This window comes from Neolamprologus brichardi, chromosome 1 (genome assembly GCF_056152115.1).
Source record: "Neolamprologus brichardi isolate AB-2024 chromosome 1, ASM5615211v1, whole genome shotgun sequence".
NCBI classification, from domain to species: Eukaryota; Metazoa; Chordata; class Actinopteri; order Cichliformes; family Cichlidae; genus Neolamprologus; species Neolamprologus brichardi.
In genome coordinates, this window is record NC_142104.1 from 2,698,558 (window position 1) to 2,725,600 (window position 27,043).

Here is a 27,043-nt window from a genome sequence, read left to right on the forward strand (position 1 = left end):
CACAAGCGAAATTTGGTGCATTCGGGGGCGGTGGGAGATATGATAATTAGTTGATAATTAGATTTTTGATGGAAACGGAAACAAGCAAAATACGCACTTTGACAGTTAATGATAATTATACTACTGTTTAACACTGCGTGTTTCAGTTTGAGTTAATCTAATTATGGTTCTGTGAAATAACACTCAGTGATTTTCAGAGTTCAGTCAGACTGATCTCAGTTATGTCCATGATCACCTCTGTATGAAAGCTTTAGTCATATTTAAGGGCAATATCACCAAAATACTGTAAAAGATCTCCTCCTTGAATGTTTCAGATAAAATGGAAGAAAATATATGCAGTAAATAATCTTTTATTGGAGAAAACTGTGCAGTATAATTTACTTGAGATGTTGAAGATATGAGAGCATTAAACAGGCTGATGTTTGGGTAAGAGGCTCTGACAGGAGAGAGATGATACAGAAACATGACATCCTTATAAAATACTGGCACACTTTATGAACAGACAACTTTTCACAGCTCTTTGAACTTCATATTTAAATGAGCTGCATACTTTTCCCACTGAAACCAGCACAATCCCTCTGTGATGAAAACAATATTTGAACTAAATATACTGTGGATAAATCAAAGCATTATCAAAGTTGTCCGTGGTTCCCTTATTTTTCCTTCTTTCCCTGTCAGATCCTCTCCTGCAGGATAAACATGACTGAGTGGTTCCCTGTATGCAGCTGTTACAGTTTGTGTTGGAGATACTTCTGCAAATACAGGAAGCAAATATCTAAAAACTGTTTTTTACCAGTCCGTCAACTACAGAGAGCTGTCTGTTGCCCCCCTGTTCTCCTCTATATCTCTCAGCTGATGCTGGCTCCTTTTTCTCCTCCTCTTCCTCACACACTGTCCTGGTGTCTCATCAGGGGTGGAGAGCCTCTGTCACGTCTCCTCTCACCTTCTCAATTCTGACTCTGGACACTTGCAGAAGGAAATCAACCATGGCAGTTAGCAAATAAGCAGCACAACTAAAACAGGACACAGGATCCCGCAGAACATTGGTCTTTATAACAAAGGCGACAACTCAGGTTGTTTGATATAAGCCTGACAAAAACAGCAGAGAAACAGGAGGAGGACTTCTCCATCTACTGTCTGTCTCATTATTAGTGGTTTATACAGGATGAGAGCTCTTTTAAGGACAAACTTCAGCACAGCATGGTTGAGTCTGTGTCCTCACCACAGTTTGCGGGCCACATATTTGGTGAACCGTCTCATACATGCCAACCCTCCCGATTTTTCCGGGAGAATCCCGAATTTCAGTGCCCCTCCTGAGAATCTCCCAGAGCCACCATTCTTACGAATTTCTCCCGATTTTCAACCCGGACAACAAAATTGAAAAAACATATAGCAGAATTCATAGCGCGGCCCAGCCAATTCCAGTTTCCAACAATGGCGGCAGCTTCTAGTTTTAATATTACTCTTTTTTCTCTTTCTGGGTCACAAAATAAACTTTTAAAATATTTTCAGGTGAGAATGTAGCTGTGTAAACTTCAAATATCTGAGCCGACCAACACATCGTTTTCAAACCCCCGTGGTCTTTCGGTTAAACATGATATATAAGTCACTTTGATGATGATTTAAAGTTATTCGATTCGATTAAATTTAACTTTATTAATCCCTCGGGAGGGGTCCTCTGGGGTTTTCACAAAGCTGAATAAACGTCAAACAGAAAACTGATTAAACAGAAGTGTGAGACGGTGGAGAGTTTACGCCAGCGCCCGTTTATATTTTAGATAGCAAGGAGCAGACGGTAGTTTCAGAGAGCTCGTGACGTACTACCCGCGAAGGCCGGGTCCTCAGGTGGAAGCAGCCTTTGAATTTGGACACCCCCGCTGTTTCCGGCCAGCCAATAATAACGGTGACATTTAATGTATTTTGTCTGATAAATAAATACTGTAAAATGTATCCCCCCAACAGCCCTTTTGAATGTTGGCAAGTATGAACCGTCTGCTCGGTGTTTCCTAAAACGTTAAAGTACGTGTGGCTTCACACCGACAAACAGACCCAGCTTCGGCAGAAACCTAAACTAACTAACTGACCAAAGAGCCGCGTTAAGTGGCGATATCACTAACGTCGCGTAACTTAGCCGAAGGTTAGCTAAATTTGACTTTTTAAGACTTTTTCATTATGCTAACATTAGTGATATGACTGCACTTAATTCTACAATTCTTTCATTATGCTAACATTTGTTCCGGTGTATATCTGAAGTGAGATAAAAACCCAGAACTAACTTTTAAGAGTTTATTTCTTCTCCGCTTCGACCGTCGGCCATCCCCCCCCCACATCCTCCAACCTATGATTCGCAATAAATCCTGGGATTATGGTGGGTGGCTAACGAACGATACACCGGAGGCGTCATTCAAATCTGTGAGCGCGCGCAAGGGACGCCGCGTCTCCGCGTGCGCTCCTTGTGGAACGTCGCGTCTCCGCGTGCGTTCCGTGTGACGTCACTGACGCGCTTGCTTTGATCTGTCAGTAACGTCACAGACAACCAAACCCATAAATAAGGGCTCTCAGACAGAAAAATCAGAACTCGATGTTCATCTGTTTGCAAAACGTTCAGCAGTCGGCGCTCCGTAATACAAGAAAATTCTCACACTTCACTCAAACGAAGAAAATCAAATTTGTGACACAACAATGGAAACATTCAACGAAAATGAAAATTCAATGGTGGTCACACCAGACCAGATTATGCCGCCAATCAACAAGTGCTTTGAAAGGCTCTCTGAAGGTCAGTGGAGCATAATAGAAAATGGAAAATGTGACTCCAGCGTCCATGCCGTGCTCGCTGGTATGATTTCTGAAATCATTCAGATCGCCTCTGCCAGCATCCTGGAAATTGCCCTTCCTGTTATTCAGGAACCCATGATAAGGGAAGAGCTTATGGATGAGGGGAAAATAAGGGTGTCCCTTGGAGACTCGATCTCAGCTGCCATCGCAAGCGCTCTTAATGTCCCAAGACAGCAAGATAAGAGCGCTGACAAGCTGACACTGATGGTTGAGGAAGAGATCTCAGAAAAGGTCAGCTTAACCATTGCACTGATTGAAGAAAGCCCTGATTTCCTGCAAGACCCTGCCGTTTATTTTAGCGACAAACTTAGTAATAGTAAAAAACTAGACCGCATGGTTTGTTGCGCTGCCTCATGCCTGAAAAGTTATACGGCACGTAAGGTGTCGTTTCAGTGTGGGACAAGCAGCTCTGATTCCAGTACAGAAAATCTAATTTGGGACACAACAATGGGAACACGCAACAAAAACAAAAATTCAATGGTGGTCACACCAGACCAGATTATGCCGCCAATCAACAGGTGCTTTAAAAGGCTCTCTGAAGTTCAGTGGAGCATAATAGAAAATGGAAAATGCAACTCTAGGGTCCATGCGGTGCTCGCTGATATGATTTCTGAAATCATTCAGATTGCCTCTGCCAGCATCCTGGAAATAGCCCTTCCTGTTATTCAGGAACCCATGATAAGGGAAGAGTTTATGGATGAGGGGAAAATAAGGGTGTCCCTCGGAGACTCAATCTCAGCTGCCATCGCCGGCGCTCTTAATGTCTCAAAACAGCAAGATAAGAGCGCTGACAAGCTGACACTGATGGTTGAGGAAGAGATCATCGAAAAGGTCAGCTCAACCATTGCACTGATTGAAAAAAGCCCCGATTTCCCACTAGACCCCGCCGTTTATGTTAGCGGCAAATCTAGTAGTATTAAGAAACTACACCGCATGGTTTGTTGCGCTGCCTCATGCCTGAAAACGTATGCAGCATGTAAGCTGCGCTGCCAGTGTGGGACAAATGGGTCTGATCCCAGTACAGAAAGTACTGGTTCAAAAATATCAGTTCAATCAGCAATCGCAGAGATTTCTGTTATTCTGTCCACAAGGAGCTCAGATGGAGAGATGACAGAAAAAGATAAAGATGAGCTCCCAGAAGAATCAGCTGTAACAGAACAAAGCAAAATAAAACCAACTACAGAAACACAAAGTATCCAGGCTCCAACCCCAGTAGAAATGGTTGCAGCTGACATCGTAGGTGAGATACTTGCTAACATGGATTCAAGCAGTGAAGAGCTCTGTGAGAAATGTAACTTACCCAAACCTGCCTTTAATGCAGGCTTAATTATCCACAAGGTGAGACACTTCTTCTCCAAATGTGTGCCATCCACCTCACACGCCAGGCTCAAAGCACGCAAACACAACTTTTCCATGTTTGCAAAAAAACAATTTGAAAAAATGAAAACAGAGCTGAAAAAAAGAATAAAGTCAAACAGGCAACATTTTGTTTGTCTACAAAACATTTGCAACCACCTCAAGAATGAAACAGTGCCCTCCAATAAAAGTATAGTTTCCATTCTCCCAGGGTCAGTACCTGAAACGGCTGGTCCCCAGAGTACAGAGGCTCATCGCTCCCCTTCTCGACATACGCCAAGCCTGGGAACCGCAATTAAACGTTCTTCTTCATTCGACTTTAACGTCATTAGATCAGACGTTAATCAGTTATTTGACAAATTAACAAAGAAAGAAGAACTCTTCCTCATCGATAAGACCTTGGGGGACTTTAAAAACAGTGGGCATATCAGAAATTTTACGGTGGACTTAATGGCAAAAGTGTTTGATCTACTTATGATGGATCGAGTGTATCAAATCCCCATACCTCTAATGGGTAGATCCCTCTCAGACACGGTCATCTCCAGGACTCCACAATCAGTAGAGCGTCCCATTTCTGCTGAAGTCCTCTATGTCCTCATAGATGACACAGTAGAAAGGTTTTTGCAGAAGCTTTTACTGTGGATGGAGAATGAAGAGAAAGATCAAATGATTCAAATGGACAAGATTTCTGGGGTCCTGGAAGACATCCAAAACTTTATTAAAAGAACACAGACCCCAACACAGGAAAAAAGCCCTGATTCAGATGGCAGAGGAAAAGAATCTGGTGCATCACCTCCAACACCAAAATCTGGGAGCATTTCTCCAGATACATTATCCGTGGAATCTGACAAGTCACCCCGAACGCCAAAATCTGGGAGCATTTCTCCAGGTAGATGCTCTGTGGCATCTGACAAGTCACCTCGAACACCAAAACCTGGAAGCATTTCTCCAGATAAATTATCCGTGGAATCTGACAAGTCACCTCGAGCGCAACAACCTGGGAGCATTTCTCCAGGTAGATGCTCTGTGGCATCTGACAAGTCACCACAAATGCCAAAAACTGGGAGCATTTCTCCAGATAAATGCTCTGTGGCATCTGACAAGTCACTTCGAACGACAAAAACTGGGAGCATTTCTCCAGATAAATGCTCTGTGGCATCTGACAAGTCACCTCGAACACCAAAAGCTGGGAGCATTTCTCCAGATAAATTATCCATGGAATCTGAGAAGTCACCTCGAACACCAAAAACTGGGAGCATTTCTCCAGATAAATGCTCTGTGGAATCTGACAAGTCACCTCGAGCGCCACAACCTGGGAGCATTTCTCCAGATAAATTATCCATGGAATCTGACAAGTCACCTCGAACACCAAAAACTGGGAGCATTTCTCCAGATGAATGCTCTGTGGCATTTGACAAGTCACCTCGAGCGCCAAAAACTGGGAGCATTTCTCCAGATGAATGCTCTGTGGCATCTGACAAGTCACCACAAATGCCAAAAACTGGGAGCATTTCTCCAGATAAATGCTCTGTGGCATCTGACAAGTCACTTCGAACGACAAAAACTGGTAGCATCTCTCCAGATAAATGCTCTGTGGCATCTGACAAGTCACCTCGAGCGCCAAAAACTGGGAACATTTCTCCAGATAAATGCTCTGTGGCATCTGAAAATCCACCTCCAACACCAAAAACTGGGAGCATTTCTCCAGGTAGATGCTCCGTGGCATCTGACAAGTCACCACAAATGCCAAAAACTGGGAGCATTTCTCCAGATGAATGCTCTGTGGCATCTGACAAGTCACTTCGAACGACAAAAATTGGGAACATTTCTCCAGATAAATGCTCTGTGGCATCTGAAAATCCACCTCCAACACCAAAAACTGGGAGCATTTCTCCAGATAAATTATCCGTGGAATCTGACAAGTCACCTCGAACACCAAAACCTGGGAGCATTTCTCCAGATAAATGCTCTGTGGCATCTGACAAGTCACTTCGAGCGACAAAAACTGGGAGCATCTCTCCAGATAAATGCTCTGTGGCATCTGACAAGTCACCTCGAGCGCCAAAAATTGGGAACATTTCTCCAGATAAATGCTCTGTGGCATCTGAAAATCCACCTCCAACACCAAAAACTGGGAGCATTTCTCCAGATAAATTATCCGTGGAATCTGACAAGTCACCTCGAACACCAAAACCTGGGAGCATTTCTCCAGATAAATGCTCTGTGGCATCTGACAAGTCACTTCGAACGACAAAAACTGGGAGCATCTCTCCAGATAAATGCTCTGTGGCATCTGACAAGTCACCTCGAGCGCCAAAAATTGGGAGCATTTCTCCAGATAAATGCTTTGGGGCATCTGAAAATCCACCTCCAACACCAAAAACTGGGAGCATTTCTCCAGATAAATTATCCGTGGAATCTGACAAGTCACCTCGAACACCAAAAACTGGGAGCATTTCTCCAGATAAATGCTCTGTGGCATCTGACAAGTCACTTCGAACGACAAAAAGTGGGAGCATCTCTCCAGATAAATGCTCTGTGGCATCTGACAAGTCACCTCGAGCGCCAAAAACTGGGAGAATTTCTCCAGATAAATGCTTTGGGGCATCTGAAAATCCACCTCCAACACCAAAAACTGGGAGCATTTCTCCAGGTAGATGCTCCGTGGCATCTGACAAGTCACCTCGAGCACCAAAAACTGGGAGCATTTCTCCAGATAAATGCTTTGTGGCATCTGACAAGTCACCTCGAACACCAATACCTGGGAGCATTTCTCCAGATAAATGCTCCTTGGCATCCGACAAGTCACCTCGAACACCAAAATCTTGGAGCATTTCTCCAGATAAATTATGCGTGGAATCTGAAAAGTCACCTCGAACACCAAAAACTGGGAGCATTTCTCCAGATAAATTATCGGTGGCATCTGAGAAATCACCTCGAGCGCCACAACCTGGGAGCATTTCTCCAGATAAATGCTCTGTGGCATCTGACAAGTCACTTCGAACGCCAAAAACTGGGAGCATCTCTCCAGATAAATGTTCTGTGGCATCTGACAAGTCACCTCGAGCGCCAAAAATTGGGAGTATTTCTCCAGATAAATGCTTTGTGGCATCTGAAAATCCACCTCTAACACCAAAAACTGGGAGCATTTCTTCAGATAAATGTTCTGTGGCATCTGACAAGTCACCACAAATGCCAAAAACTGGGAGCATTTCTCCAGATAAATGCTCTGTGGTATCTGAAAAGTCACCTCGAACACCAAAAACTGGGAGCATTTCTCCAGATAAATGCTCCTTTGCATCTGACAAGTCACCTAGAACGCCAAAAACTGGGAGCATTTCTCCAGATAAATGCTCCTTGGAATCTGACAAGTCACCTAGAACGCCAAAAACTGGGAGCATTTCCCCAGATAAATGCTCCTTGGCATCCGACAAGTCACCTAGAACACCAAAACCTGGGCGTATTTCTCCAGATAAATGCTTTGTGGCATCTGAAAATCCACCTCCAACACCAAAAACTGGGAGCGTTTCTCCAGATGAATGCTTCTTGGCATCCGGCGACAAGTCATCTAGAACACCAAAAACTGGGAGCATTTCTCCAGATAAATTATCCGTGGAATCTGACAAGTCACCTCGAACACCAAAACCTGGGAGCATTTCTCCAGATGAATGCTCTGTGGCATCTGACAAGTCACTTCGAACGCCAAAAACTGGGAGCATCTCTCCAGATAAATGCTCTGTGGCATCTGACAAGTCACCTCGAGCGCCAAAAACTGGGAGCATTTCTCCAGATAAATGCTCTGTGGCATCTGACAAGTCACCTCGAGCGCCAAAAACTGGGAGCATTTCTCCAGATAAATGCTTTGGGGCATCTGAAAATCCACCTCTAACACCAAAAACTGGGAGCATTTCTCCAGATAAATGCTCCTTGGCATCTGACAAGTCACCACAAATGCCAAAAACTGGGAGCATTTCTCCAGATAAATGCTCCTTGGCATCCGACAAGTCACCTAGAACACCAAAACCTGGGAGAATTTCTCCAGAAAAATCATCTGGAGCCTTGAGCCTGAAACACTCTCTCAAAGATTCCTCCAAAATATCAGAGATGGGTTCTGTGTCAGTTTCATCTTCTGATGTTCAGAAAATTTCCAGTGACCTTGCGTTGCTCCTTATCATGAGAATCATCCATAAATCTAAACCTGAGACCAAAAAGTCTGCTGTTCGGATCCCATCTACTACAAAAGAAATAGACACGGTCATCAATCGTCTGAGCAATCTAATGCAGCCTGAACTCAGCAGCACAGCGTCTGCCACAAGTCTGACAAATGACAAGAAAAAGTTCATCAAGAAAATAGCCAAATGCCTCATCAAGGAGTTTGGCTCCCCAGACAATGTCTTTAAGGCTTCAATGGCAAATGATTCATCTTTTGATGAGGCTCTGATTAAACATCTAAAAATCAGCCTCGGAGTCATCCCGAGTCCCCCAAAGACGTCCAAAATATCCAGGTTTTTTTCTGCGTTGGGAAAAGCATTGCTAAAACCCTTCAGGTGGTTCACTAAAGCCAGAGATCATTAAAATGACCATTTTGGCTTTTCCCACTGCCCTGCTTCTTTTAAAATCTTGAAGCAGACTTTTAGCACCAAATCCTTTTTTTAAAAACATCACCATAAAATTTTGGGATCAGCCCTCAAATCCAAATTTTAGAACTGTAGTTCACGCCATCTCGTCTCCTTTTGATTTCCATCCCCCCAACCGGTCGCAGCGGATGGCCGCCCCTTCTGAGCCCGGTTCCGTTGGAAGTTTCTTCCTGTTAAAGGGAGTTTTTCTTCCCCACAGTCGCCTCGTGCTTGCTCAGAGGGGGATCATTTGATTGTTGGGGTTCTCTGTAGTACAGTAGGGCTTTGACCTTACAGTACAAACAGGGAGGAGACGTTGTGATTTGGCTTGATTTTTAAAATATCTAATTCGGCATGAAATAAAAAAAAAATCCAAATTATAAATACATTCCAAGTTTGTTTGTGTTTTTCTTCTGTTGTCAAATATGTAGGTGTTACACGTGTGATTTTAGTCATTTTGCATCAGTTTGTAGCCGACGTGTCTGTTTGTGATCATGCTGCATCTGTTTTTGTCTGATTTGTGTCTTAGTTTGGTCAATTTACATCACTTTTGTGGCCCAATTTAGTTGTTTTGCATGTATTTGTGGCAAAATGTGTGGACCCTGTTTGACGTTGCTATGTTTTGTCTTAATGCTTCACTTTGGTTGTTTATGTATGTGCTCATTTTGATTCTAGATGTAGACCTGGCATCTGAAAATTAGCACCTAGTCCACTTCAAACATTTTTTTTAGTCCATGGGTTAACACATTTCTTTTTATTTCGCTGACCTTGTAGAGCAGTGGTTCCCAAACTTTTTTTGCTAGGCCCCCCTTTGTTTTACAAGAAAAATGTTCGCTAAAAAATATTATTAGCCAAAGCTTTCACTGGAAGTCAGTTACTGGTGTCAGGCCAGCTCCCACTTCTTCTTTTGTGTTACTTCTGCATATAAGTATACACAAAGAGACATTGAGACCTGAATTACAAATAAAAGCCACCTTCAAGATTAACAAACACTGTTTAAAGATCTCCGTATAAACTTCTGTGTGCAACAAGGCCTCAGTAGCATCCAGACCACACTGATCTAGGTCTTCTTGGTAGAAGAAGGTGTTTCCTTTTTCCAGATGTTTAAATGCAGTCCCCCCACATGTTTGTTCCCCTTCTTCATCTGAACCAACAAGAAGTGTGAGCACATGTCAGTCAGCCTCGTACTTCTGTTACCCTGTCAACACATGTAGGAGGGATCTGATTGGCTGCTGCAGGTCGGGAAGTTATCCAGACGAGAGCCGAGGGAAGCAGATTCCCCTCGATGAGGTTTGTCAGCAGCTGGCTGACTGATGACCTTTCTGTGACATCAGACACAAGCTCCCTGTTGGTGAAATCCAATGAAAGTCTGCTTTCATCCAGGCCGTCAAAAATGAACAAAAGTTTACAGACAGCCAGCTTCTCTGCTGTGACCTTCTGTAATGTTGGATGGAAAACATGGAGCAGCTCCAGAAGACTGTACTGTTCATCTCTGATCAGGTTCAGCTTCCTGAATGAAAGCAGAACCACCACACTGACATCTTGGTTCTCCAAGCCCTCTGCCCAGTCCAGAGTGAACTTCTGCATTGACAAGGTTTTTCCAACACCAGCGACGCTGTTGGTCAGAACCACTCTGATGGGTCTCTCTTGGTCAGGTAAGGCTTTAAAGATGTCGTGACACCTGACTGTAATGTCATCAAGAGCCTCCATCTTGGAAGCTGTCTCCAGCTGCATCACCTCATGTTGGTTATGAACGTCTTCATTCTGTCCCTCTGTGATGTAGAGCTCAGTGTAGATCCTGTTCGGGAGGGTTCCACCTCCTGTATTATCAGTTTCTTCAGTCACACTTTCAAACCTCCTCCTCAGACTGGTCTTATATTCTTCTAAAACTTCTTCCAGACTCGCATCTGCTGATTGACAACAAGAAGCCAAAAAGAATGAAATGTCTTTAGTGTGTGAAACTGCATGAAAAACAGATTTTTATCTTTTGACGGCAGGGATGGGAATGGTGTTAAGCACTGTAAATTGTAAATAAGCTTCAGAAAATAGTAAATCATGTAACATGATATTTTCGGCATTAAGCTATAACCAGTAGTGATGGGATTTCCGGCTCTTTTTAGAGAACCGGCTCTTTCGGTTCGGCTCACTAAAAAGAGCCGGCTCTTTCGGCTCCGAACCGGCTCTTTAGGTTGTTTTGTTGCTTTAATTAATTTATTATTAACAATAATATAAAATTATGCACAAAAGGAATTACTAATGTACAAAAAAAAGAGGTTTTATTTATATATGTTTATATATAAATATATGTGGTGGCCCCCAGAGACAAAACACGTACAAACTCCAAAACACATTTCTAGCATGAACTGAACTTCCAAAACAGAGCTACCTAGATCACTTAAATTACACAATTGAAAGCATGAAAGCATATGTGTATTGTTTATGTATTTATACACAAGCATTCATATATAGTCAAATAATTAAAAAAAAATTCATTTACACGTTATTACCACACACTTCTGTGCTTCTGAGTTTTTACGTGTTTTGGAGTTTGTATGTGTTTTTACGTGTTTTGGAGTTTTTACGTGTTTTGGAGTTTGTACGTGTTTTTACGCGTTTTGGAGTTTTTACGTGTTTTAACGTGTTTTGGAGTTTGTACGTGCTTCAGAGTTCGTACGTGATTTGAAGTTTGTATGTGCTTTGTCTGTAGGGGCCACCGTAAATATTCTTTTATTTATTCACTCCACATAAAATGTAATAAATAAATCATATAATACAAAAATCAACTATTCACATTTCAACTTTTAACTATTTAAATTTTCAGCTTTTTCCTTTTACAAATTTAAAGTGAAACGACACAAAACACTGCAAACGACAATACAATAAAATATAAATTATAATATGAAAACAAAAAGAAGATGCATATTCTCTGTCATATGGACCTGCATGAATAAACTTTCTGAATCCTTTATCATCTGCAACTGAAAATAGTTGCAGATGATAGTACCTTTCTAATGTGACGTGGTTGTCCCTGGCTCTTTCTCTCTCTCTCCCTCCCGCTCTGTTCCTGTGCTACTGAGTGTAACTACCGCCCCTCCCCCCTCTTCCCAGCAAAGCACAAGGCTCGCGTGCTGAGTGAAGTGGAAAAAAGTGCAGGAGAGGGTGAGAGAAAGAAAAAAAACCCCCACGGCTCGCGATAAGGAGCCGGCTCCCGTCGTTCACGTCAAAGAACCGGCTCTAAGAGCCATTTCGTTCGCGACCGACCCATCACTAACCAGTGTGTGACTTATTTAAAACATTTTGATTCATAATCAGAACCTTTTTTTGTCACAGCAGAGACAAGAAGCAACTGTTAAAAATGTTCCTAATGTGACATTTTAAGAGGAGGGAAAATTCCCCTCATACTGGCTTCACATCATTGGCTCCCTGTTAAATCCAGAGCTGAATTCAAAATGCTTCTCACATAAAAAGGGCCATAATAAAACAGCCCCATCTTATCTGAGAGGCCTCACAGTATCATATCAGATAGATGGAGCACTTTGCTCTCAAAGTGTTCTCCATGTGATCCTTTACTCTGTCTGTGTTACTGCGTCTCTTTGTCTGCTGTGCTACACCCTGCGATTACTGTTGCTGTTGTTTGGCCATTTACATGATTCTGTTCTTGTTGTACAGTAGCTGCTTAATAAAGTGTGTAAATGAACTCTGCTCTTCTTTAGATGATCTTTTGTTGAGTGTTTTTTTTTTTTTATTATTTCATCTAAAAACTACAAATGACCAGCTAAAATTTTGGCCCAGCAGCACACGCAGCCATACAAACTATTTCATTTTGAGCTGCTGCTATGAAATTAGAGCCAAATGGAAAAGCCTGCTGAAGCGTTTTTTACACTCTGATTTTCTGTTTGTATTTGGATTCAGCCAGTATCCAGTATTTATTTCCAACAAACAATTGAATCCTTTAGTTTCCAACACATCACCCAGTTTGCATCAGTATTGATCTCCAGCATGATTTTCTCCGTGCGAGAGCCATTATGTTTTCAGTGTGTTCCTCTGATTTTTTTGAGTAGTATATTTTGAGGATTGCCTGATATTGTGAATAATTAAGACAATCACAAAGCAGGAAGTAAAACTAACGTGAGACATGAAAGGAAACAACATTCAAAATAAAACAGGAAAATTACCTATACCATAAAAAACTAATGAAATCTTTTTCATGCACCTACAAAACAAGAAGTCAAGTTTTCAAAAATGTGTTCATCAGCACACCGATACCGACTCTTACTTTGGACAGAGATGCCACAACTGGTAGCGACTGAATCCTCTGAGACATCTTGACCCAAAGCACAGCAGGACAACTGCTCCTCTTCCTCCACACCAACATCACTGTTCTCTCTGAGGACACAAAGGGAAAATTATTATTACCAGTACAACTGTCAAAGTGACCCAAGTGACTCACACACAGGTAAATTGTTCAGTGCATTCATCTGTAGTGAATAGTGAAGCACAGTTCAAAAAGACAACATGACGAGTTGATGCAGGAACTTGCCTTAGTTAAAGCTACAGCTGCACAAACTAAGTTCAAACCTGATCCTTTTCTATGCAGAGCTCTTCTCTAAGGTCAAAAGGTTTTTTTCTCAAGGTTTCCCACCCAATGACTGCTTTCAGTTTGTCACGTTAGGTGGAGTGTGGAAGATTAATCCATGATCAATGGTCTTTCATCAATGATTGTTGATCAATGGTCATGACAATTTGCATATTAATGATCAAGGAACTGATTTCACAGCCAGTGGGCTGGTTTCAGTCACTGTGCAAATGTACTGTTTATAAGACTGAAAACCTGCAGTCAGCTGTGTGTGACCACCCGACAATTTATCGTTGATGGAGTTGAGTCATCTTGTTCCAGAACAAGGAAGGGAAAATGCAGCTTTTTTCCTTCTGCTGTCTTTCTCGAACTGAGCAAAACTATGATGTGGGAGAAGTGGAACTGCTAGCTGGCCTTGGAAGGATGGTGCTACTAGCGGGAGGGAGCACAACACCTGCTCATTGTTCATCGTTTGACTGACCACAAGCATCTTGCATATCTCACAGCAGCCACTCAAGACAAGCCAGGTGGGCCCTCTTCTTTGCTTGGTTCAACTGTGATATGATCTATAGACCCGGCAACCCAAAACGTGAAACCCAACACTTTGTCCCGTCAATTCTCAACTTCTGATGCCACGGCAGAGGAGACCATTATTTTCCCGCCCTCCTGCATTGTTTGTTTGCTGTACTAAGAGATTGAGTCATTTTCTGCAATGCATAGCGAGACACATGTCCCAGATGTTGAACTTCACATCATATCATGCTTTGTAGATACTTGCAAATCTCTATAATATTAAAGTTTGGCATTCTACACTAAAAAGCTATGAAACCCTGAAAAAGAACCAGCTGTTTTTCTGTACTCTTTAAATTAAAATATTGACCATTATTAGCTGCAAAGGCCTTCGATAACGGATTTGCACAGGGCAGATGTATTCAGGTGAAAATGTATGACTATATTATGCTAAGCTTTTGAGGATCTTAATGTCTTTTTCCTTTTTGGCAGTTTTGTTCGCTGACTGTGGCAGATCAATACTGAACTATAGATTAAAAGTCTTCATGTAACAGGAAAGTTTTCAGCTGCATTATTCACTTGGAAACTCAGTCTCTGATTTTCAGAATCCATTTGTTCCATTCCAATCATATTACCTTTATTATGATAAAGGCTTCGGCATGTTCACCTACCAGTTTGAGTTCTACCCAAACAACCACTTCCAGAGAATGATTGATCCAAATTCATACCCTCTGCAGTATAACGTAGGAGAGAAGGTTTACATGGAGATAGATGCCTCCTCTACAGTCAACAACACTGAGATTTTTGTGGAGTCCTGCAGAGCTTCACCATATGACAACCCCAACTACCACCCGACCTACTCCATCATCGAAAATGGGTAGGCATGAGAACAGGTGGTGTATCAGTGAAGGTTCTCCTGTTTATCTGTTTGTACTTGAAGCAGTTACCTGAGTGCCTTTTAGAATAAAAATTTCGCTCATCTTTAAGAATTTCAGGTGTTATACAGAAGTGGAAGTCCATAGAATAAGGCTCTTTAAAGGTTTTTAAGGCATCAGGCTATCACTTGAATATTTGTGAATGGTGCTGTATGATGGTTAAACAAGGATTTATGATGAAATTGTAAGTTGTAGTCTCTTTCTTTGCATTGCGCTGTGATCAGGTGCCCAGTGCACTCCACTGTTCTAGTTCATTGGTTTGCACGATCAGGTATAGAATGAATTTAGACCAGACCTCTAAATACGTTTTACATTGTTGTGCTTGAGCAGCACCATCGACTGGAACCAAATTCCTTGTATGTGTTTGCGCATATACTCGGCCAAAAAAGGGGGTTCTGATTCTGATGAATTCTACACCCAAAACTCAAGCTATATCTTTTTAATCTGATTAACTTTATTGCATACTCGCACATCTCGTGCACACATTGCACATTGAAAACATTGAAAACGTGTCCATCATGGGGGGTTGTTTTGCAGAAAAAAGGTTTTATTTATATGCTATAGTTTGTCATTTGTTGTTTGCTCATGTGGCCAAAGGGCAGATGATGTTTGCTATCAGTCACTAGAATCTTCCTTCAGTATGTGTCAGTGAAACTTTCATGATGATTACCTGATGGGTTTCAGCCAAAATTATTCTTAAGATCAAGATTGTATTTGTTGTTTTACAGATAATACCAGCAACAGACTGAGAGGGCAGCTATTATGCTTAAAATTGTTATTTCATTGGCTGGGAATACATCCTCACATTAGGTTTGACAGCATTTCTAGTTTTGGTTTAAGCATGAACTGAGGCTGCAGTTTGGGGAAGGCCTCAGAGGAGGCTGGCTCCCGGGCCGGGCAGATCTCCATGATCTCCATCAACAGCTTGTAGCGCTGCGGGAAGCTAAATAAATAATCTCCACTTAATGTAAATTCAGATTTTCCATCAGAATTTTTACGTGCAGCACTTGGATACTGAGAGATTTGAGGTTGAGTGACACGCACAGCCAAAAGTTTCACTTGCATTCAGGTATACATCAGCTGTTCAGTATGTGAAGCAGGAAACTCCAACACCAGGTGCTCACAGGGATGCATCAACTCCACGTCAAACGCTCACCACCACTCCCACTGCTGAAAGAGAGGGGCTGTCATGCAGACTGCACAGCACTTAATTTCCCAGGGTCCCCTGTGCTTGAAGAGGTCAGCAGACATCAGCAGGAGTGCAGGTATGGAAACAGAGTCGGCTGCTTTGTTTTAGTCACTGTAACTTTTGATAACGCTGAATTAAAACAGACCTTCTCTTGTTTCCAGGGAACGCCATGAACCTGAACTTCATCGCTGGATGTCTTCTTGCTGCCGTCGCTATGATCTGTGGCGTGCTCACGTTGAGCGCCGAAACATCAATGGTCAGATACCGAGCTTTGTCCTCAACTGAAAGTTAAAACCCTTCGTGTGCTCCAGAGGATGAGATGAAATTATTTAGCTCAGCCTGCAGTCTGAGTCTGAGTGTTCATGTATCTTCTCATGTGTGAATTAACTGATGAAAAGCAATTATTTTCTATCAGTTATTATTAGAATATTACACAGCTTTGGGTGCATAAGTTTGTTTTTTAAATCTATAGATTTACAGAATAATTTGAAATGAATAAATCCTGATTATTGATCCTGATCAAAAATTTATAGAATAATGAAACTCTTTTATTACTGTTTTTGTCCATGTTTACTTTCAGCTGTCGACTGTGTAGCTCAAAGTCACAAGTGACGTTTACACAACATATACTTCATTCCACAGTTTCACAAACTGTGAAACAAGCTAACAAAAAGCTTGTTTGTGCTGCTTCTTCCTGCAGGTCTCTCTTGGAAATGAGGATATTTTTCCTTCTGATTAAATAAAGATGAAAAAAAAATAACTGCTTCTGTCTGAGATGTGGTGAAACGTGGAATCCAGTAATTGTGACACATACTTTCATTTCATCTGTATCATCTGTAATCTTGGATTAATGTTTGTAATATTATATCAATGTCAAGCTTAAACAACGTCACACACAGAAGTCTCTGAAATCATCAGAATATGTAGCAAAAGTTCTAAAAGATCACATTTCTCTTTGTGTCAATATCAATAAACTTCTTACAATGTAACTGGTAACGATGTTACCACAGCAACCCAAATCAGCTGTTCCTTTCCTTCTCCACAGTAATCGTGGTTACACGTCTTTTCTGTCCAATGTGGCCTTTTTGGTCTCGAGTGTAACCTCAGGTTGCATCGTTTGTTTCCATTCATCGATTGCAGTGACAGTGACATGTTTACTTACTTTAAGAGAGAGTTCTTCACTTAAACACAAAACGTCAGTTTTTGTGTGATTGAAGGTTTCCCAGCAGGTCAGTAAATACAGAACACTTGGTTATAAAGATTTTATGTTATTACCCAAAACTACACAGCAGGTAATCTGTCAGGTGAAACAATCAGCTGACTGACGGTCCTCACAGAGGACAGACCTCCAACTGATTCACCACGTCTGATGGGAGCGGATGCTCTTCAGTCTGGAAGAGAAGACAAACACACAGACAGTGAAGAAGACGGTTCAAGGTGCTTTGCATACGACACTAAATTAAGTTTGTAAAAATAAAAGCATCTGTTTACTAAACGTAAACACAACACTCCCCAGACACCAGATTATTACCCCTCTAATACAGCGGTCCCCAACCCCCGGGTCTCAGACCGGTACCGGTCCGTGAGTCGTTTGGTGCCGGGCCGCGAGAGTTGAGGCTCAGGTGTGAAATGTTTGGTTTTCAGGGTTTTTATCGGTTTTCAGCGTTATTTTGTTATCGTTTTTATCGTTTTTATCGTTTACTCGGTTTTCCTGGGTCTTTTCACGTGTGTTATGAATAAATCTTCTTTTTTTCGGTACCGGTACTAGTTTTATTTTGTTGTATTTATCCGCAAAAAAAAGAGAGAAAAACTCTAAATATTGTTAATAATTGTTTTGCACACAGCTTCTGACTAACATCAGCACTTTATAACAAACTAATTTCCAAGTGTCTCCTATTCCATCAGGGTCATCTTTCGATGCTCTGACAGGTGACCTCTGACCTTTTTAGCAGCTCGTCTGTCGACACCGGTCCGTCTTCACCTTCCTGCTCGCCGGCTCCTCCTCCTCGCTCTTCTTCGGCTGCTTCTTTGTGCTTGTGCTTCTTGTGTTTCTTCTTCTGTAAAGAAAAAAGAAGTCACAGCTTCAGCGTGAGGAAGGAGTCATTTTATCTGATCCTTACTCTTCGTTTTCTACCTTCTTTTCCTTCTTGTGTTTGTAATGCTTCTTTTTCTTGTGTTTCTTCTCTTTGCTCTTCTTGCCCGTTTTAACCTCCTTGATTGGAGGGCGCATGGAGGCGGCGCCTCCTCTGACTAAACACAGGAACAACAGGCAGGTTATTAACCTTCCAGCAACGCTTTTACGAAGCAGGATGCACTTAATGAAGTCGATGAACAGACGCTCTAGTTCTACATGTGGATCGATTTGCACGAATGTAACCCAGCTGAGCTTATCACAGAGAGATTGCTGTATCTATAAAAACAATGTCCACGCAAGGGAAACCACGTGACTGGGTCACGGTGAATAAACTTGAGTTGTCTGTTGTTGATCTGGTGGGTGACACTCACTCAGAGCAGCCGAGGGAGGCGGCAGCTTCGGCCCAAACTCCTCCTCTTCCTGTTCGGAGGCCTGAGTGGAAACTGCTGCTTTTGAAGGAGCCGAGAAGAGTTAACAGAGTTACGCTCGACAGGGACGTGAGATTAGAAGAAAGGTTAAGGTGATTCAGCAAACTCAGAGTACCTGCTTGGTGACTGGAGGAGGTGGTGGCTGAGGAGGAGGTGGTGGCTGAGGAGGAGGAGGGGATGCTGAAGAGGTTCAGTGGCTCCGAGTCCACTTTTCCTTCATCCTCCTTTGTCACCTTTTCTTCCTCCTCATCGCTACTCCCCCCCTCTGATGAAGAGGAGGACTTCTCATCAGAGGAGCTGGCAAAGATGGCCTTAAACAGACATGCAGGTCTTCCAGGAGACTAAACACTGTTTGCTTTCCAAATTTCCATAAAGTGATTTTTAACATTTCTCTGGTGAATTATCAGAAAACAGATTAAACATCCAGGGTACCGATGATATTGTAAGATCCAGACCCTACAATAAAACAGAGAAACCCCCCTGTGAACAAGCACTTTGCTACAGAGCCCCGCAGGGGACATGGGAGAAAAAAAATTAAGACGGAAATTTGCGAGATCTCGCAAAACAAACTCGGGATCTCGCAAACGTTTTAGCCGCATTCTTCCCGTTAGCTTCGACCTACTACAGCGGGGAGGAACACCGCTTTTCCGGCACATCGTGCCTCGACCTCCCGGTCGGCTTCGAGCCGACGTCCGAAGAATGTGGCTAAAACTTTTGCGAGATCTCAGATCCCGAGTTTGTTTTGCGAGATCTCGCAAAAGTTTTGCGAGATCCCGAGTTTGTTTTGCGAGATCTCGCAAAAGTCCGTCTTAATTATTTTTTCTCCCTTGTCCCCTGCGGGGCTCCGTACTTTGGTGACAGTGGGAAGGAAAACCTAAATTTTCACAGGAAGAAACCTCCAGCAGACCCAGGCTCAGAGATGGAGAGCACGGTGAGGGTGAGGGGAGAAAGACAGGACAAAAAAAGAAAGAAAGAAAAGCTCAAGGAGCAAAAACTTCCTAAAAACTTCTGGCCGGGACAGTGAGTGAAAATACTTGTGAACCTTGGAGGAAGAAGCCACCAACTTCCTGTCAGCGCTCACTGACACATCTGTCACCCAATCACTGTGGCCCTGATGGGGGGAAAAGCAAAATCAGGAGTTAAGTGTCTAAAAGAACACGACCAGAAACATCAGGATGTCTTCACACAGCCGAGTTTAATCACCTTCAGCACGAGAGTCTGAGAGAGAGACGACAAATCCCAGAGAGCAACAGTCCCGTCGTAGGAGGCGGACGCCAGGAGGTTCGCTGAGGAAACACAACAGGAAGTGATTTTATTAGGCAAACATTGTGAGGAAGAACTGAGCATGTTCCAGTACCTGCAGAAAAACACATCAGTGAGCAGTGCTTGCTTTCTAAACACAGTAAACAGCACGACGGACTCTAAGGTGCTGACATTTCTTACAAATCTTAAGCCGTGCAACCACCAGAGGTCTAAACCACCTGACCTCTGATCCTTTAGATCTGCTTCTTAACGAGGGCAGAAAACATACTTACAGCACACGACACGATGAGCTTTGTTCATTTTCATTCGTAAAAATTAGCTAAATCCTAATGCATAAATAATTAAATAGTTAAAAATACACATTAAAAGAACTCTTTTGTCCATACGTGGATGTAGCAAGTGTTCATCGATCAAACTCCGCCTCTTGCTCGTAGTTCAGCACAAATGTTACTGGAGAATCTGAGGACGTCAGCTGAGGACACCTGCTTGCTCAGAGGTCTCACCGTCAGCAGCGGCGAGGCAGCAGGCACTCACGCTGCCTTCGTGGCCTCCCTGTAGCGGCGTCCCGCCGTGAGATCGGAAGCCCCCCGCCTGCAGGTCCCACAGCTTCAGCGTCTTGTCCCACGACGCCGTGCACAGGAAGTGCCCGTTGCTGGTGAAGCAGCAGGCTGAGACGACGTTTCCATGGTTACTGATTGCGAGAATGTAAACAAGAACAAGTGCACAGGGGGGCTCCTCTGAGGGTCTGAAAATTGTCATCAAACTTTTGTGAATCTGATAAATATCTGAGACTTCAGAGTGTCTCACGCTGAAGACAAAAGCCACACAGTGTGAGAGGAGCTCAGAGCGTTTACAGGTCACTGAAATGCTTCACCTGTCGATGGACACGGTGGTTTTCTGCGCCCGCAGGTCCCACAGTTTGATGCTGCGGTCTGCAGAGACGGTGGCCACTCGCTGGCTCTGAGGGTCGAACCGACATCGAGTGACGCAGGAGCGGTGAAGATCTGATCGGCAAAGCAAACACACGCTCGCTGACGCTCACAGGAGTATTATTGCCGACCGGGCAACACGTGACCTGTCCTACCGCTGACGTGGTGCAGCATCTGTCCGCTGGCGGCGTCGCAGATGGAAACGCCATTCTGAGGATTTACAGCGCAAACGACCAGCCGGCCGTCAGACGAGGAGCTGCAGGAGGTCAGCAGGCCGAGCTGCCTCGATTTCCACTGCGACAAAGATCGTAAAAGTGAGTCGAACTCAGAAAAGCAAAAAGACCAAATTTATTCCATGTGTGTGAAAGAGCAGAAACGTGTGCGCAGAGAAATGTGTGCAGCGAATCACAGGAAGGTTGCTGGTTTGAAACTCCAGGAGCGTGACAGCAGACGTTACCAGAGTGAGTCCGGTCTCGAGGTCCCAGGCCACCACCTTCTTATCCCAGGACACTGTGACCATCCTGACACACAGAGCAAACGTTTCATTCACAGGTGCACTCGGGTTACTACATGGAAGTTTCTGCATTGTTGTTTTTTGTGAACTTTATGTTTTTTTCATCAGCGTGAGAGATTACATGAAGCCTTACGGGTCCATGGATGATGAATAAGTCATCGGTTAATTCACAAAGATGTTTTTTCCTCAAAGAAATGAAGAAAAACTTCATCTATCATCAGATAAAGGTGAAAAAATTGCTACTTTTTGTTTTACAAATCTCAGAAAGTCAACTTTTACAAGTCTACTTGACTTTACAGTCTTGGTAACAGCGAATCTTCACCAGCTGGTGGAGCTTACAGTTCCAGTGACAGTGACGGGGAGCTCACGGGAACTCATTTTTCCAAATATTCAGACATTGCAGTAATCGAGAGCCTGCTTCCCTATTTCACATGTTCTGGGCATGTCCAAAACTGGGTAGCTTTTGGAAAAGCATATTTGAAACCATGTCCAACATATTTGGTGTTCCAATTGCACCCTGCCCGTTTATAGCTATTTTTGGGGTGACGCCTTGTGATGCCAGTCTTTCCAAATCACACTCTGATCTTCTGGCCTTTTGCACTCTTTTGGCCCGTAGAATGATATTATTGAAATGGAAAGAGCCACTCCCACCTGTATATGGGCGATGGGTTAAGGATGTCATGTACTATACTCAGCTGGAAAAGATCCGCTACACTGTAAAAGGTTCGGAGGTTTTATGACACATGGCAACCTTTTCTTACTTACTTTGAAAGATTAAGTCCTGATACTATCGCTTAATGTGCGTGTGAGTGGGGTTTTTGTTGTTGTTGTTGTTGTTTTTTTTGTTGTTGTTTTCCCTTGCTGTTGTTCATTTATTTTATTATTTACTTTGTATCTGTAATTTTCTTTTCTTTTATCTCTTCTTTCCTCTCTGGCTGGGTTTTAGTTACACTGTTCTGGATGGGGGGTGGGAGGCACGACTGTTTGTTAATATTGCTGTAATTGTTGTTGGAAGCAATTCTTTGATCAATAAAAAGACCTTGATAAAAAAAAAAGACATTGCAGTAATCTGACTACAAGGCCAGCTGCACAAATAACTGAAAAAATGTTTTAATGTTGACCTGTACACCGCCAACTTCTAACGCTACTTCTGTAAATGTTGGCAGAAGTTCATCTCACCCTTTCTTTTACACCAAATCACTTCTGCCTCACTTGAAAAGACCCGACAGCTCAGCTTTGACCAAGACAAAAGGAATACAGGTGGAAAGATTTTGGCTTCCAGGGCATAATGTTTGCAAAATTCAAAAGAGAAATCATCTGCTCTCAGCTGCAGGATCATAACCTAGCTGAATTTAAAGCTAATGTGGAACCCACCTGTTGCTGTTTGGGATCAGAGCACACTCAGTGATGGCTTTACTGTGAACTCCCTCAAACGTCCTCAGAGGCTGACAGCTCCCCACATCCTACACAGGTCAGAGGTCAACCAGGAAGAGTGAATATGGAACAACCTTCTGATGATTTATTCCTAAACTTTCTGTGGAATGAATTCATCAGAAAACTGATCTACAGAGAGGCTGTTCAGTCAAACACAGATTCTGAGATTCTACAGACTGATGTGGACACACAAAAACACAGAGGTTCTCAGGGTTTGCAGAAGAGCGTCTCTCAGCACACAACCTTGAAGAAGATGGGTTAAAGCAGCAGAAGACCACACGGGGAGCCACGCCTGCCCGCTAAGAAGAAGAAGCTGAAGCTACAGTTTACACATGCTCAACAAAATAAGACAATAAAAAAACTGGAACTGTCTGATCTTCTGTATTTCTTGTTGGGACTTTGAGACGGTGGGACTGATCCACCCTGCCTTGTGTCCTGATTTCAGGCTGCTGGTAGTTTAAGAGTGTAGAGTTATGTTCACTTTGGTGTCAACTTAGCATCATTTAAACTCCACAGCATACCCGAGTGTTGTTGCTGACTATTTCCATGCCTATTTGACCACAGTGTACCATCTTCTGATGGCTCCTTCCAGCCACAAAGCTCAAATCGTCTCACACTGGTTTCTTGAACATGACGATGAGTTAACTGTACTCCAATGGCCTCCACACAACTTTGGGGATGTGGTGGAACAGGAGATTCAAAGTGCCAAGTATCTCCTGGTCGCAGCAGATGGCCCCGCCCCTCCCTGAGCCTGGTTCTGTCGGAGGTTTCTTCCTGTTAAAAGGAAGTTTTTCTTTCCCACTGTCACCAAAGTGCTTGCTCATAGGGGGTCATATGATTGTTGGCTTTTTCTCTGTATCTATTACTGTAGGATCTACCTTACAATATAAAGCGCCTTGAGGCAACTGTTGTTGTGATTTGGTGCTGTGTAAATAAAACTGAATTGAACTGACATTAGAAACTCGAGTGTAGACCAACCCTAAAATCAAAACAGGCACATCAACTCATAAAAAATGCCGACCATGACAGCAGCTTACCCAGAGGACAGCGGTGCAGTCTGAGGAGCAGCTCAGGATGCAGCGATTGTCGCAGCAGACTCGAGCTGTGGTCACAGCATCGCTGTGAGCTTGCAACACCTTCACTGGGATCTGCAGACACAGGTTATACAGCAAACTAGCAGAGGACCATTGAGGAGAAAGAAGACTGACATCTACTGTACAAAGAACATCCATGCAGTGGTTGCCCAGTATAATTATGGACCAGCTTCAGATCGCAATATATTTTGGGCTACTGGAGCTCAAATTCTAAGCTTTGGTTTTAAATGAATGCTTGTTTTGCAATAGCTGAAAGAACAGGAGAAAGTGGGATCTTACCGCACATAGAACCCAGGCAGAGAAATAGCAGTAAGATTTGGTGCTGCAGATAAAAATATAGAGTTGATGATGTGCATTTCCCTACTTTAAAATGAGGGCGGAACGGCTCAAAGCCAGTTTGCATGTTTGGCCCTCCCCTCTGACTCACTCAATGACCTGTGGCTGCCCTATCACCTAAAAGCCATTTAGGTTGGGGTTTCTGGGTCTTACTGTCCCGTGAAGGTCTTTCTTATGTCCCCAGATGATTTTTAAGGGAAACTTTCCCAACCAGCTTAGAGGCATCAATGTCAAACATGAAATAAAGGCAGGCTAGTGGAAGATAAGCCATTTTACCTGGTTTTACAATACACATGCAATTCTGCCCATCAGTGTCACTTTTACAAATAGTGTTTTCAGACTCATCTTACAACATTAATCTGCGCATAACAGTCCACAGTGACAGCAGAGTTTTAAAAAATATTTACAGATCCTTTATTATGACGCTCACGCTGGTGAATCCTAATTTTGAAACATTCATTTGGTTGATCCAGTGGCGCCTTGAGGTTGTTCACTAATCTGCCCATGTTTCTATTAGCTCTCCTTATGTTTTGTAAATGAAATCTTAAGCTCGATAAAAACGTCAATACATCAAAGATAAAAGTAGCGACCTCGGTATTGCACTGTACTTAGAATCTAGGAATTCTAATAGTGCTTTACTATTACCTGAACTTTATAATAACTGTTACAGAATTACTGGAAGTTACAGAATAAATATGCCTGCTCCATCTCAGTCAGACTGTCGGGATCAGACGCTCTAAAATAACTTTGCTCTCGTGAAGTGCTTCAGACCAAGAGAAGACAAACCTCACATGCAAGTGAACGCATCACGCTAACGTTAGCCACGGAGCTAACGTTAGCTCCGAAACACGTTTCGGTTTACCTGAGACTCCGAGCTCCACGCTTCTCTCTCCTCTTCTCCGCCTTCTGAAGGCTCCTCCGCTGACAAAGGGTCGATGTTCCTTGACGCCATTTTTCGGTACAAATAAAACTTGTCGTTTAGCCAAACGCCACATTAGCTAATGACAGTTACCGTGGCAACAGCCTCACAAGCGAAATTTGGTGCATTCGGGGGCGGTGGGAGATAAGATAATTAGTTGATAATTAGATTTTTGATGGAAACGGAAACAAGCAAAATACGCACTTACTTTGACAGTTAATGATAATTATACTACTGTTTAACACTGCGTGTTTCAGTTTGAGTTAATCTAATTATGGTTCTGTGAAATAACACTCAGTGATTTTCAGAGTTCTGTCAGACTGATCTCAGAGTTATGTCCATGATCACCTCTGTATGAAAGCTTTAGTCATATTTAAGGGCAATATCACCAAAATACAGTAAAAGATCTCCTCCTTGAATGTTTCAGATAAAATGGAAGAAAATATATGCAGTAAATATTCTTTTATTGGAGAGAAAACTGTGCAGTATAATTTACTTGAGATGTTGAAGATATGAGAGCATTAAACAGGCTGATGTTTGGGTAAGAGGCTCTGACAGGAGAGAGATGATACAGAAACATGACATCCTTATAAAATACTGACACACTTTATGAACAGACAACTTTTCACAGCTCTTTGAACTTCATATTTAAATGAGCTGCATACTTTTCCCACTGAAACCAGCACAATCCCTCTGTGATGAAAACAATATTTGAACTAAATATACTGTGGATAAATCAAAGCATTATCAAAGTTGTCCGTGGTTCCCTTATTTTTCCTTCTTTCCCTGTCAGATCCTCTCCTGCAGGATAAACATGACTGAGTGGTTCCCTGTATGCAGCTGTTACAGTTTGTGTTGGAGATACTTCTGCAAATATCTAAAAACTGTTTTTTACCAGTCCGTCAACTACAGAGAGCTGTCTGTTGCCCCCCTGTTCTCCTCTATATCTCTCAGCTGATGCTGGCTCCTTTTTCTCCTCCTCTTCCTCACACACTGTCCTGGTGTCTCATCAGGGGTGGAGAGCCTCTGTCACGTCTCCTCTCACCTTCTCAATTCTGACTCTGGACACTTGCAGAAGGAAATCAACCATGGCAGTTAGCAACTAAAGCAGCACAACTAAAACAGGACACAGGATCCCGCAGAACATTGGTCTTTATAACAAAGGTGACAACTCAGGTTGTTTGATATAAGCCTGACAAAAACAGCAGAGAAACAGGAGGAGGACTTCTCCATCTACTGTCTGTCTCATTATTAGTGGTTTATACAGGATGAGAGCTCTTTTAAGGACAAACTTCAGCACAGCATGGTTGAGTCTGTGTCCTCACCACAGTTCGCGGGCCACATATTTGGTGAACCGTCTCATACATGCCAACCCTCCCGATTTTTCCGGGAGAATCCCGAATTTCAGTGCCCCTCCTGAGAATCTCCCAGAGCCACCATTCTCACGAATTTCTCCCGATTTTCAACCCGGACAACAAAATTGAAAAAACATATCGCAGAATTCATAGCGCGGCCCAGCCAATTCCAGTTTCCAAAAATGCAGCTTTTAGTTTTAATATTACTCTTATTTCTCTTTCTGGGTCACAAATAAACTTTTAAAATATTTTCAGGTGAGAATGTAGCTGTGTAAACTTCAAATATCTGAGCCGACCAACACATCGTTTTCAAACCCCCGTGGTCTTTCGGTTAAACATGATATATAAGTCACTTTGATGATGATTTAAAGTTATTCGATTCGATTAAATTTAACTTTATTAATCCCTTGGGAGGGGTCCTCTGAATAGCTGAACAAACGTCAAACAGAAAACTGATTAAACAGAAGTGTGAGACGGTGGAGAGTTTACGCCAGCGCCCGTTTATATTTTAGATAGCAAGGAGCAGACGGTAGTTTCAGAGAGCTCGTGACGTACTACACGGCTTTCTTTAGACCGCCAGCAGCCGTCTGCTCGGTGTATCCTAAAACGTTAAAGTACGT

General features: G+C 42.8%; 3 protein-coding genes and 1 pseudogene across 4 annotated transcripts; 2 read left to right on the forward strand and 2 right to left on the reverse strand.

Moving 5' to 3' along the window:
• Nucleotides 1-2,882: 2,882 nt before the first annotated feature.
• LOC148106258 (uncharacterized) lies at nucleotides 2,883-9,195 on the forward strand. Its single transcript, XM_087843778.1, has 3 exons — nucleotides 2,883-5,080; nucleotides 7,475-7,645; nucleotides 8,153-9,195. Exons 1-3 carry the CDS (start codon nucleotides 2,911-2,913, stop codon nucleotides 8,764-8,766), a joined length of 2,955 nt encoding a protein of 984 aa, XP_087699904.1. The 5' UTR covers nucleotides 2,883-2,910; the 3' UTR covers nucleotides 8,767-9,195.
• A 788-nt stretch (nucleotides 9,196-9,983) lies between these two features.
• On the reverse strand, nucleotides 9,984-19,178 carry LOC148106259 (NACHT, LRR and PYD domains-containing protein 12-like). The gene is made up of 7 exons (XM_087843211.1): nucleotides 19,174-19,178; nucleotides 18,695-18,909; nucleotides 18,523-18,600; nucleotides 18,152-18,267; nucleotides 17,959-18,074; nucleotides 13,084-13,193; nucleotides 9,984-10,714 (listed from the first exon to the last, which is right to left on the reverse strand). Exons 1-7 carry the CDS (start codon nucleotides 19,176-19,178, stop codon nucleotides 9,984-9,986), a joined length of 1,371 nt encoding a protein of 456 aa, XP_087699337.1.
• On the forward strand, nucleotides 14,310-16,309 carry LOC148106260 (ZP domain-containing protein-like; annotated as a pseudogene).
• A 241-nt stretch (nucleotides 19,179-19,419) lies between the features above and the next one.
• Nucleotides 19,420-25,202, reverse strand: LOC148106261 (uncharacterized). 2 transcript variants are annotated; one of them, XM_087839746.1, is made up of 9 exons: nucleotides 25,012-25,202; nucleotides 23,757-23,867; nucleotides 22,660-22,748; nucleotides 21,229-21,292; nucleotides 20,927-21,065; nucleotides 20,717-20,846; nucleotides 20,346-20,533; nucleotides 19,783-19,865; nucleotides 19,420-19,690 (listed from the first exon to the last, which is right to left on the reverse strand). In XM_087839746.1, the coding sequence occupies exons 1-9, from the start codon at nucleotides 25,099-25,101 to the stop codon at nucleotides 19,493-19,495; spliced, it is 1,092 nt and encodes a 363-aa protein (XP_087695872.1). In that variant the 5' UTR covers nucleotides 25,102-25,202; the 3' UTR covers nucleotides 19,420-19,492. The 2 variants fall into 2 exon arrangements, with proteins under 2 accessions (XP_087695872.1, XP_087695825.1); XM_087839699.1 differs by having other exon boundaries at nucleotides 21,181-21,292.
• Nucleotides 25,203-27,043: the final 1,841 nt, after the last annotated feature.